At 36.3% G+C, this 12773-nt stretch overlaps 1 protein-coding gene across 3 annotated transcripts in view; it reads left to right on the plus strand.

Moving 5' to 3' along the window:
* LOC138707698 (protein zyg-11 homolog B-like) overlaps positions 1–12773 on the plus strand; it is a 102767-nt gene that overhangs the window by 66904 nt on the left and 23090 nt on the right. For all 3 annotated transcript variants that reach the window (XM_069837516.1, XM_069837517.1, XM_069837518.1), the window contains 2 exons: positions 9560–9716; positions 11243–11392. In XM_069837516.1, the coding sequence (XP_069693617.1) occupies positions 9560–9716; positions 11243–11392 (307 nt within the window). The remainder of the gene's footprint in view (positions 1–9559; positions 9717–11242; positions 11393–12773) is intronic.

The following is a 12773-nucleotide window of genomic DNA, read 5'->3' on the forward strand; positions in this document are numbered from 1 at the left end:
TGGATTTACTGCAAGTGAAGGAAACCTGTCTCTGAATGAGGAGACTGCAGAAGAAAATTAACAGCCATTTCTCTCTCACCTCAAAATAAAAAAATACTGAAGATTGCATTGCATGTTTTAGGTTACATAAAGAGAGACTAACGTGTGGATTGAATGTTAATTACTCTTAGGTCATACATGAATTTAAAATAGTACAATTTTAATCAGTTCTTTTAATTCTTGTACATTGTAATATAGAGTTTTATTTGTATAGGACAATGCTTATTGCAATTTTTGTAATTGCCTAATGTCTGAAATGGAAAACTATTAAATTATATCAAATAAATATATACATATGGTTTGATTTTAAACAGGTGAGCGGTAAAACCCATTTCCGGTAAGGATTGTATTCTAAAAAAACTGCACATTTTAATGCATCTCTGGGACAACAAAAGTTATCATATAAATCATCATTCACGGGGAAATCAAATGTTTAGAATAAAGATTTTTACATTATGCAAAAATAAGAGAGAAAAATGCTCGAAAAGAAGGAAAATGCGGAAGCTGGGAGATTGTTAAAAATGTGGGGCAAATACAGAAGATTTCGGGAAATACGGAAGGGTTGGCAACCCTACATCACAGACAGCTCTGTTTTAAGAAGTTCAACTTCAGGGGGTTCCATTTGTTGCTCAGTTCTTAGCTGAACAGATTTAGAAGTATTTTATACCTCAGGAGCACTCGGTCTCATTTTTGCTAAGTGTTGATTTCTTTTTACTACCTACAAGGTTGAACAAGACGTCAAATATTCATGCAGTTTTTGATTCTGTTAATGAAGGAAATATTACTTTGCGGCTTCAGTTTCAAATGAAACTTATAAGATATATACCATGTATATGGTTGTCAGTCGTTTTTGAGTGATCACTAGCCCCTAATATAAATTCAAAGTTTGTTACAGTTTTTTTTTATTTTCTTTATTTCGCTTAGTAGTTTGAAAGCAAAGTTGAGTCACAATGATATTTTTGTAAGGTTGCATTCAGTAAATAACGCCATTTGTAGTAACTTTTAATGTTATGAGGCATGTATGCCTGCTCAGTCAGCGAGGTAGACCCACGTCCATCAACGCCATCTTTTCCAATCGGCATTCCTGCCATATCCTTATGTCATAGCAGCATAGATGTATGAGTAAATGAGGAGCAGAGGAAGTAGTCTTTATGGGTAGTTAAATTGTCAGTCACACATACTCGGAAGTTTGTTAGCATGAGAGGCACACTAGGAATTTAGCTGGCATGGGAGACAGATACTCGTAAGTTCGATACCAAGGAAGATAGATATTCAGAAGCGAGTACTGAGTTGGTTATTTAGAATGTTCCAGAACAGAAATATGGGGATACCGTAGCTTGAGACTCGTCTAGTGGTAATATATAGACATTTTGTATGAGAAATTGATAAGAATACTACTCCTCTCGTTCACCTATTTGACAGTAAAAGGGTTGTGATACTGTACAGGCATATATACATTTTTTCTTTATTACGAGCCAATAGATGATAATGAATTTGTATGTGGCACAGTTGAATACAGTTTTAGGAAAGTCCTGTGCATATCAGCTGTTACACTTTTTTTGTCATTCATTTTTCTTAGTATTTTTCAGTTAATTACTACTGTCACTTTATTGTATATACTATATTTATACTTGTTTGTCTTTTTCATTTAATCATATTTTATTATATATTAATATTCAGCCTTGTTTTATTTCTGCTTGTTTCCACTGCGCCATGTTGGTCAAATCCATAATCACCCTTTACATCTGACTCGATAGATGTACCCAATATGCTGTGTGAGGCGTTTCACATATGATTTTTAGAGACTGGTTTTATAGATGTATGCTGTGAACGTCTCAAATGGTAGCATAGTGTGGTTTTTACGCGGTTTTTCTCAGTGACCTCATAAATGGTAGTAGTCAGAATGGGTTTATTGCGTGGATTTCCTCAGTCATATGTGGGCGTCTCAAATGGTAGCAGTCAGTGTGGTTAATACGTGGATATTTATGTGGTTCTTCTCAGTCTTACATGGTTTTATACTTTAATTAGTTTCGGAGTAATCTGTTGCTCCACGAGTGTGTTAGAGGGATCAGAAATATTCAGCAGTCACGACGGCTGCTTGGGTAAGTTCCAGTGTGCAAGCTTCGCGTGTGTTGAGTTGAGGCGTAATACTGGGTTGAATGTGGAACGTATTTTGGATTAGTGAATTTAATTTTATGAAATTTTAGTTGGTTATAGCATATTGGGAATGTGTTCATAATTTTATTACATTCTACTTGGTCAACCTTGCTTGTATCTTGCAATATTTTTACGTGAAGTGGATTTGATCAACTTTAATTGATTTAGTTTGACTGGATATTGATTTAGTGATATTAATTCTGATACTGGTGTTATATATTTTTTTGTCATGATGAGTGTATCCATTGGTTGGTGTTGGGACCTCGCGAAGTCTACACTGGTCTCGGAATTGCAGCATGTGGGCCTACCAACGGGAGGCAAGAAGCGAGAGTTACAGTCTCGATTTTCTCAGTACTTGAAGACCTTGGATCCAAATAGTATTTGCGCGTGTCAGGAGCGAGTCGAGGACGAACTTAGAGATAAGTATGCCATGCATGTTTTAAGTTCGCATACTTCTATGGCTTTAGAATTCAAGAAGTCAGTCTCGACTCATTAATAGTGACAAACCGCGAAGTGCGGGTTCAGAACCTGACATACAGGTTGTTGAGGGTCTGGTTGGCCCTGGGATGGCGTCAATTAGTATAGGTAAAGTAGAAATCTACCTGTCATTGGGAAGGAAGTTTTGTCATCTAATGTGAATCAGTGCCATGTTAAGGTATATTTAGATTTGGTTAAGAATCTTGGCATTGTAGATGGCAAAGATCCAGCGCAGTTAATTAAATTTTTGTTGGAAGTCATTGGGATATATAGTCTGAGATTAATATGTGATCGAAATTTTATATTGTGTCTTATGCCACGAGCTACTGGATTGTTATTGGAGGCCTTTGGTCGAGCTATTCAATTTCAGTGGGGATGGTCTGCGGTATTGGAATATATCGTTATAGAATTTTTCCCTAATCAGCTTCGGGAAGATTTGACTAGGATTTATTTGTCACAGTGATTTCAATTACCTGATGAAAACTTTTCCGAATTTGTCACCTGTTTGTGTAGGGCGAATGTTATATTTGCTTATTGCACTAATGAGGTGGAATTGATTGAGCTGGTATTGCAGAACATGAGTCCTATTAGATAGCATTTTGTCTTCTTGTCTAAACCAACTTCTGTTAAGGAACTATATGAGTTGGAGCATAGGATGAACAATTGCTTAGTAGCTGAGAATCAGATGGTGAACTTCCCTGGATCATTCACCATGAAGAGGACAAGTATGAGAGAACTGAGCCGTGTTTGTGAAATCGATCGGGATAGTCTAGCCCAAACACGCAGATTACCTGTTACAAATGTGGAAAGGTCGGACATATTAGAACCAACTATAGAAATCGCGTCAAGTTAAATTCCCAGAAGCCAGTGGGGTATCGACGAATGAAAGTGAGGAATAGCCTGCTTTTCTATGCAAATCGTGGGTCACTTCAGAATAAATCTCGTGACCAGTTTTCACCTTGGGTATCTGTGAAATTTGATGAAGTGGTAATCCCGGCTGTTCTAGATACGGGTGCAGTGGCATCCATTACTAGAGCTAACCGTATCCCATTTTTAGTAAAAATGAGGAAGATATGGGAAAAGGGTAGAATTGACAAAGCATGTCAATTGACTGATGGAAGCAAGATACTAGTGGATACCATAGCATTGTGTCATTTTAAGATCAAGGATTATTCGTGGACTCATTCATTTAGGGTGGTAGAACAATTACAGGTACCAATAATTTTGGGTAATGATTATATTTCGAAATCAGAGATAGAAATGTATCCTTAGAATAAATCGTATAGGTTCTGATTTAAGCCAGGGAAGGAGTGAAATTTCGACGATTCACCTATTTGTAAGAATTTCCCTGTTAACCTGGTTTATTCGGAAGTACCTGAGGTGCAAACATATTGCTCACAGTCTGCACAACAGGGATATTTGAGGGATTATTCACATTTGATTGAGAATTTCCCTGATTTATTTGTGGAATGTCTAGGTTCTATGTGTGGGAGATCATGTGATATAGAGTTGCTGGATGATACCCCTGCTCTACCTCAGCTATATTCTTTTTTCCCCACCCAAGTTACAAATTTTGAGAGAACATGTTAGGGATCTTTTGCTACGTGGTGTGAAACGAAAGAGTAATTCGAACTATGCTAGTCCTGCTTTCTTAGTGCCAGAACCTGATGGAAAGTTCAGAATGGTGGTGGATTATCGGAACCTTAATGCAAAGATAAAGTATGATTGTTTTCCTATGCCTACACTAGAAAGCGCCTTTCAGCATTTTTATGACGCAGTGGTATTCTCTGTAGTAGACCTGAATTCTCCTTACTATCAGATTCCACTTACCCCTAGGAGTAGGCTTTATACTGTGTTTACTGTTCCATTTGTACTATATGAATTTAAGAGGTTGCCCATGGGGATTGCTGTTGGATCTCAGATATTGAGTCGTAAAATAAATCACCTGTTTGGCGATGTTAAATATAAATATGTCTTCAATCATGCTGATGACCTATTAGTCTATTCTCGTACATGTGAAGAACATGAACGTCATGTGAGGGAGGTATTCAGTAGACTCAAACAAGCTGGAATAACACTTAATAAGCAGAAGATTATGCTGGGCACTTCAAAGATAAAATTTTTAGGCCATCAGTTGTCAGCCCCAGGGATCGGTACTGACCCAGAACACGTTCGGGCGGTGGTGCATTTTCCCGAACCTAGTAACTTGAGACAAGTACATAGATTTATTGGCATGGCAGGTTTTTATGCCAAATTTAGCCGCAATTTTTCGGAGATAGTTCATCCTCTTAATCAATTGAAAAGGAAGAATGCTACCTTCGTTTGGGGAGTTGATGAACGAGCTTCCTTTGAGCAACTTACGAAAGCCTTGTGTTTGGCCCCGGTATTGAAATTACCTGACTTTTCTAAGCTGTTTGTATTGCAGTGTGACGCTAGTGATGTGATTATTGCTGCAGTTCTTTACCAAGAAATTGGTGGCAAGTTGCCCTCCATAAGTTATGTCATTCGTAAGTTAAGTCCACTAGAGAGTAAGTATCTAACATATGAACGAGAGTGTATAGCAGTCGTTTTTGGGTGTGAAAAGTTTTGGTCGTTTTTGAAACATAAAGATTTTGTGGTTCATCATACCGATAGTGAAGCTCTTTCTTACCGGAGGAATCATCCACGCCAATTAGGTCGTATAGGCCAGTGGATTCTTAGATTGGCTCTATTTAAATTTAATATTGTACATATTCTGGGAAAAGACTACGTGGTAGCAGACTGTCTACCTCGTGTTTTTGAAGATGATCCAGCAGGAGAAAGGAAAACTCTCTTATCTCAAATACCAACTACCTTTGAGAGCCTCAAGGAACATCAGGGCAAGGACGCAGAGTGCATGGACATTATTTCTGAGGTTTCCAATCAAGATTCTGCTGTTAGGAATTTCAGAGTGGAAAGAGGATTATTGATGTATTGTCCTTGTAAAGCTAAGAAGAGCAGAGTTTTTGTACCAGAGGCATTAAAGGCTATGATATGCCATTATTTTCATAATTCTATGTTGGGAGCACATTTGGGGTGACTAAGATTCTCAACAGAATCGCCAAGGATTTCTTTTGGCCCAAGATGAGTTTTTTTTTTTTTTTTTTTTTTTTTTTTTTTTTTTTTTTTTTTTTTTTTTGGTAGGCTATTATGTTACAGCCTGCGAACTTTGTTAGAGAACAAAGCTCCCGACAAATACTCGTGTAGGTCTATATTTGGCGGAGACCGATACCAGGCCTATGCAGAGGTTATTTTTTTAATTTTGTGGGTCCGTTGGTGCATACTCGGAATGGTATTGTGGGACTGTTTGGTGCGTATTCGCAATGGTATGGTAGTGGTGTTAGTAACGGTGTATGGATTTTCAAAATTTGTCTCATTGTTTCCATTGAGGGAGATAACATCAAGGTTGGTGGTAAAAACTCTAACCCATTGTGTGTTTTCCCAGCATGGCATTCCCAAATGTTTGGTCACCGATAATGCCACTGTTTTTATTCTGAGATGTTCAGTGATATGTGTTTTCAATGTGGAGTGAGATATTGAACACATATTCCTATTATCCTCAACCAAATTTGGTTGAGCGGTTTAACAGGAGTTTGAAATCTGCGATAATTATTTTCAGTCATGATCGACAAATCGTCTGGGATGAGGAATTGTATATTCATCAGATGGGTTTTAATTCGGCATGCCATGAAACAACAAAATCTACTCTGGCTACTTTATTTTGAGAGAGAGGACTTAATCATTCCTTGCAGTTGCAATGAGAATTGAAAATCGAGGAGCCTGCATCGCAAAGGGACATAGAGAGTCAGTGACACAGTGCTATTCGCAATTTGCGTGAAGCGAGGAGAAAGATCGTGGCTAGGTTTAATGCAAACCATCGATCTCATACTTTGCGGGTAGGAGGTCGGGTGAGAGTGAGATGTTTTCCCTAAAGTTCTGCCCCAAACCAACTATCCACTAAATTGATGTTTAGGTGGTCCCAACCCTTAACCAGATCTAAGTTTCTTTCACCAGTTATGGTTGAGCAGTGTTGTCCATTATCTGGCTGCTGAATATGAAATGCTAATGTTACATACTTGAAATTAGCACAGAGAGGAGGTGATGTATTTGCCTCTGACGAACCTCAAGCGCATCTAGAATTTCCGAGTCTGGGGGCAGTGACCCTCGTTATTTGTATTTTATTCATTATGTTTCTCCTTCATGTATTTAGTTTTATGTAATTCTGTACAGTAATTAGTATGTGATTTTATAGGATTTAGGAAGCTTTATTTCTTTATACCTCGATTCTATACAGATACGTACCTTGGTGATCCTTTTCCATAATATGCCTTGTTATATGAACGCGCTTCATCTACGCTGTGGTATGTTGGCTTCTGATTTCTACTATACAAGGATCCGACAGTATACCACTTGTAAAATCCACAACAGTAAAGAATAATACTGACCTAATAAACAAAATCAAGAGCATACCCACCCCACATATCGCAACACTAGCAACATTCGACATAACCAAACTATAGGCTACACTAACATAGCCTACCAATAAAGGAAACACTACATATACTAGAACAAATGCTCAACAATAACAACATACCACAAGAACACATTAAAAAGAAATCCTCCAAATTACAGACACTATCACCAAGCAAAATTACTTCACATACAACAAATACTACATCCAAACTGAAGACCTACCCGGGTTATCCGACTATCTTTCTCTCGCTTTTTTTTTTTGCTACAGACACATACAGGGTGTTAAAAAAAGTGTCCAATATTTTATGAGGTGCTAGTATGCATCAAAACAAGAAAAAAAAAAGAAATATGAGTCCTATAACACATACTTTCTGAAATCTGAACACTTGTTCATAGAAGGTGCTCAATGTGATGTCCATTCATGGCAATACATTCCTCTGCCTTTCGGCATAAGGAATCACGCACTCTTTGAAATTGACCTGGTTGTTCTTGATAACCAAAAGTTAGGGGATTTAGATTTGAGGAACGAGCAGGCCAAGTGTGGGGCCTTCCCAATCAATCCAGCAGTCCTGAAATGTCAACATCAGGTGTTCACGCTCATTGTGGAAAAATGTGCTGGTGTGCTATCCATCATGCATGAACCACATCTGTAGTCTTTGCTGACATGGCACATACTCCAGCAAGGTAGGCAATACATTAATAAGAATGTCTTGATAACAAGCCCCATTTAATCTCTGTGGTAGCTTGTATGACCCTTAATCTATCGCCAAGAACGCCTGCCCATACGTTGATCGAGAATCAGTGCTGATGCCTTATTTCTTCAACTGCATGGGAATTTTCATCAGCCCACACATCCTGATTACGAAAATTCACAACACCATCTCTGCTGAACCTGCAACCAAACTTTTGTTTTCAGTATTCCTTGCAACATATCAGTATTCAATACTAGGGTTGTCAACTACGGTATGATTGTCTGATAGCCTGCTGTATTGTATGGCAGAAAAATGCATTGCCATAAATGGACGTCACATTGAGCACCTCCTATGAACAAGTGTTCAGATCTCAGAAAGTATGTGTTGTGAGACCCATGTTTATTAGACTTTTTTTCTTGTTTTGATGCATACTATCACCTCCTAAACTATTGGATACTTTTTTTTAACACTCTGTATATAGTCTATCTTCTTCATATGTATGAAGTACTACTATACGTTATGTTAGTACCAGTACGTATTTTTTCTAGAGTGTGTCATTACAAACCTTGACACTTACACAGTATGGTCTGCTGTTCGAGTTGTTGTACTGTACAACTTCTATATAAGATATATTCCATGAGTGTCAAAAGAAAACGTGTTGTGCTAAGTACCGAAAAAAACGCAAATAATTGAGTGGTTTGGGGAAAGAGAAACTGTGACTCATCTCACATCAGAGTACGAGATTGGTGTTACAACTGTACACGATTTAATAAAAATCAACAATAAAGTGTATAAAGGGTATGTAAATATACAACACGAGATCTGTATTATTCCTATGTTTCCGTTGACTGCCATTACAAGGAATTTCCTTGCCCCTTAAAAACCCGTTGTTGACAACCAGACTTGAATGAGTGAAGTTCTGATTCACCACCTAGCGTGTTAAACACAAGAGCACGGAAGAAATTAAGAAATGCAAGTATTATTCACTTAATTTACGAAAATATTTTATGGTATGGATTATCCGATTTTTTCGATTACCGTTCAGTCCACCCCCTTCATTATCACTGATAATAGAGATTCTATTGTATAACTTTGTATTTGACAGTTGCTCATTCTTTTCTTGATTAACTTTACATGAAATTGTGAGTTGAGTTTGAACTCCGATGCTATAGTGTATTATTTTTCATTAATATTTATGTTTATTTTGAAGCATTGCTTCAGGTACACAAATTTCATTAGTGTCATATAGTAGTTAATTAAAGTGTATATAGCTTTATGTAAACTGGGACTCCTGTAGCAAATGTAGAAATACATAACGATTTTTATATGTAATACATTTCTCAATGTACTCTAATTTGCTTCATACAGGAAGGTAAAAAAAAGGAGGGAGATGAAATAGAATAAAAATGTTGATGGGCAAAGAATTGCAGTAACACTTATTCCTTTATCAGATAGTAAAAACCTTATAAAATTATGTAACTGAGTATTAGGGTGAAAATGTACTGTGTTTTACAAGTATTAATATCGAATTAGTTTGAAAACGTAAGTGTTGGGGAAAGTGACACTTCACATCAAGGTGATATAATGTTGCAATTTATTCATACTCTTACATTGATTCATTTAATGTTAGTGAGATTGAGTAGTCAAAATAAATGTAATTTTTGTTGTATTGAAACTAATTTAATTTCCTGTAATTGTTACAGTTACAGAAGAATACATTACTCACATTGTGCAGTGATAGGATACTGCAAGATGTAGCTTTTGACAAATATCGGTGTGCTCGTCTTGTTATGAACTGTCTGTGTGCCTTTGAGGATCCTTCCATGAATCGCATGAGTGTTGCAATATGCAGCATTCTAGGTGAGTCAATAATTTAAGTCAACAGTCATAAATCCGCAATTACTGAATAATAGTTTTATTGGGAAACTAAAGGTGGAATGGAAAGAGGTCAGATACCGGAGAGAATGTAAAGGAACAAGAATTAGTGTTTTACACTTGAGGTACAGTTGTTTGACATCCAGAACTCAATTGTGCTATTCAACTTTTGAGAAAATTTATGATATAGAGAGTAGGTTCGTATCCAAGTTGTGCTTGTTTCAACTTGCACGGAGAGCTTGTACATCATTTTACAACCATCCTGTATTACTTAATGTCAGTATCATATTGTATAACATGAGCCTGAGTCACCTATATACTTTGGGTGATACTGCTTTTGTCTATTGATGCTAGGCTGCACACGAGAGTAAGTGCAAATCCCGCTTGGTCTGATTACCTGTTGGATTTTTACCGAACTGTAAGGAGAATGTCAGGTAATCCCCTAGCGAATCTCTGGCTTTATCTTGGTATTACCAATTCCATCAGTGTGAGATTACCTAGTAGGTGAGACAGCATCATTGTATATTTAAATAAAAGCACGAGTCTGTTGTGAATATAATCTTATATGAAATATTGAGACTTTAAATGAATACCCCCTGGAATAAGGGTCTAAGTACATAGGGAAACAATGCATACACCATATACCCTTATTTTGGGGAGTATTCAAATGTTGTTCATATGAACTACTACGAGTTTGTTCTTACTCTGTTTTCATCTGGTAAAGTCGAGCTGGTTGGCGTAGTTGGTATAGCGCTGGCCTTCTATGCCCAAGGTTGCGGGTTTGATCCCAGGCCAGGTCGATGGCATTTAAGTGTGCTTAAATGCGACAGGCTCATGTCAGTAGATTTACTGGCATGTAAAACTCCTGCGAGACAAAAATTCCGGCACACCAGTGACGCTGATATAACCTCGGCAGTTGCGAGCGTCGTTAAATAAAACATAACATTTATCTGGTAAATGGGGAAAACAACTCCTAGACTTGCCATTTTGAATTTCTCAATTAGGTTTTATTGACTTCGATAATATAGATTGAAGCTTTCACAATTTTTATTTTATAATATTGAGTAAAATGTATTACTAGAAATGGCTCATGCAAACTTGCCTTTTTCATAATTTTGCATGCCTTACCTAAAATACAGAAATTCGCGATTTCAAATGACAAGTACTGGTAGCTAATTTGTACAGACCCAGAAACAAAATTTGGGTCAAGTAATAAACTATTCGTATTATCCTGTAATGAGGATAAAACTATCAAACTTAGTTAATGAACTATGGTTGAGATGTGCATAAAGTCTCGAAATGTGAATTATTGAAGTTCATACAATAACTTACGTGATAGATAAGATATCGGGTGTTAAGAATGCCAGTGTTCTTTCAGAAGGTATTTGTTTTTTTTTTATTTGTGGATATAATGTATGTCAGATTACAGGAATACAATATTTCTTGATAAATTTGCCTAAGCTATATAGTGTTAGTGTTTCAATATTAAATAAAGTTTCTTTCTTTGATAGCTGCAAAAATATCCACAAGTGAGACATCACTGCTAGGAGCACAGCCTCAGTATATGCGCAAACTGCTGTCAATTGTGAGAGCCAAAGTACAGAGTAGCAGCGTAGATATCACCATCAAATTTACACTTAGTGCTTTGTGGAATTTGACAGGTGAGTGCATGAGTTCACTGTGTTATCTTAAAGTGCATCAGTAACTAAAATAAAGCCTCTTTAATTCTTTAACTAAGCGTCTTAAATGGCTGTGTTTTATATTGTGATATTCAACACGTTCTCTGAAAATATTAATTTTTATATCCAGTGGCAAGTGGTTAGCTTCATTCAACCAAGTGTCCCCATCTAGGAGTGACATGCTATGACTGTAGATTTTTTTGCCACCATAGTGTTACCCTCATTGCACCAGATGAGAGGCAGTTTACATAGTACTCTATGGTGATGATTATTAATGTACCAGTGGTGGAATGCTGGTAGGTGAAATTGGATTACCGTACAAAAACCTACCAAGAAGCAATGTCTTTGTTCACAACAAATTCCACTTGGACCTGCCAGAATTCGATCCTGGGTTACCATCATGTAAAACCTATGCTCTTGCAGTTTGGTTAGCAGTGGAGCTTTTCTGTGAATGTTACCTAGATGTATGAATTATTTCAGGATGCTATCTTTTTTATTTATATTTTGGCGCATTAAATATATCTGGATATCAAAGTGACATTATTGTGCGTGCATGTTAAGAAAATATGTGTGCATTTTAAATGGAAGCATTTATCACTATTTGCATATTCCTGATGATTCTTGTTTATTTATTTTTTTTTATACTTTCCAATTATATGAAGTATAAAGATAAGTATTTTGAGGCTGCAAAATCTATTTGGAGATTTCCACGAAAACACAGGTTTTCAGCACTCTTGTTACCGAAAAGGTGGTTTTGGTTCTACTGTCTGAATATGTACAGAGATTTCTTCTGAACCATTGGTCAGGTTTTGTTCAATATGTAAAAGGCAATTAGTCTGGGAATATTGCATGTGATAGACAATAATTATTTTACAAATTAATGGGTCTTTAATTAAATTTAAAAACAACCCACTGATTATCCATTCCAAATAAAATCCTTTTTTATATATATATATATATATATATATATATATATATATATATATATTGCATAAAATAAACTGACAAATCAGTGTTGTTCATATCAAGTAAAAAAAAAAAAAATGATTTTCTAAGAGTAGTTGCTCTGCATTTCATTGCGAATTTTGATCACTCTCCTGTGAGTGAAAGGATCTTTTTTGAAATGAATGTTCATCATTGATTGTAAAATCTGCTTGTTTCTTAGAGAATTACTGGTCTCATTTAGAAATGTGGATGATTTTCATTATTGTACCACTTTTAAATACATATTTCCATAAATAAAGTAATAATAATAATAATAATAATAATAATATAATTTTTTTTTACAAAATATAAATAGCAAGTTAAGGTAAATTTGATGAACTGTTTTAGTTGTAGGTTCAGCTGATCGTACTTTTGTCAT

Source organism: Periplaneta americana, chromosome 10, assembly GCF_040183065.1.
Source record: "Periplaneta americana isolate PAMFEO1 chromosome 10, P.americana_PAMFEO1_priV1, whole genome shotgun sequence".
Classification (NCBI taxonomy): domain Eukaryota; kingdom Metazoa; phylum Arthropoda; class Insecta; order Blattodea; family Blattidae; genus Periplaneta; species Periplaneta americana.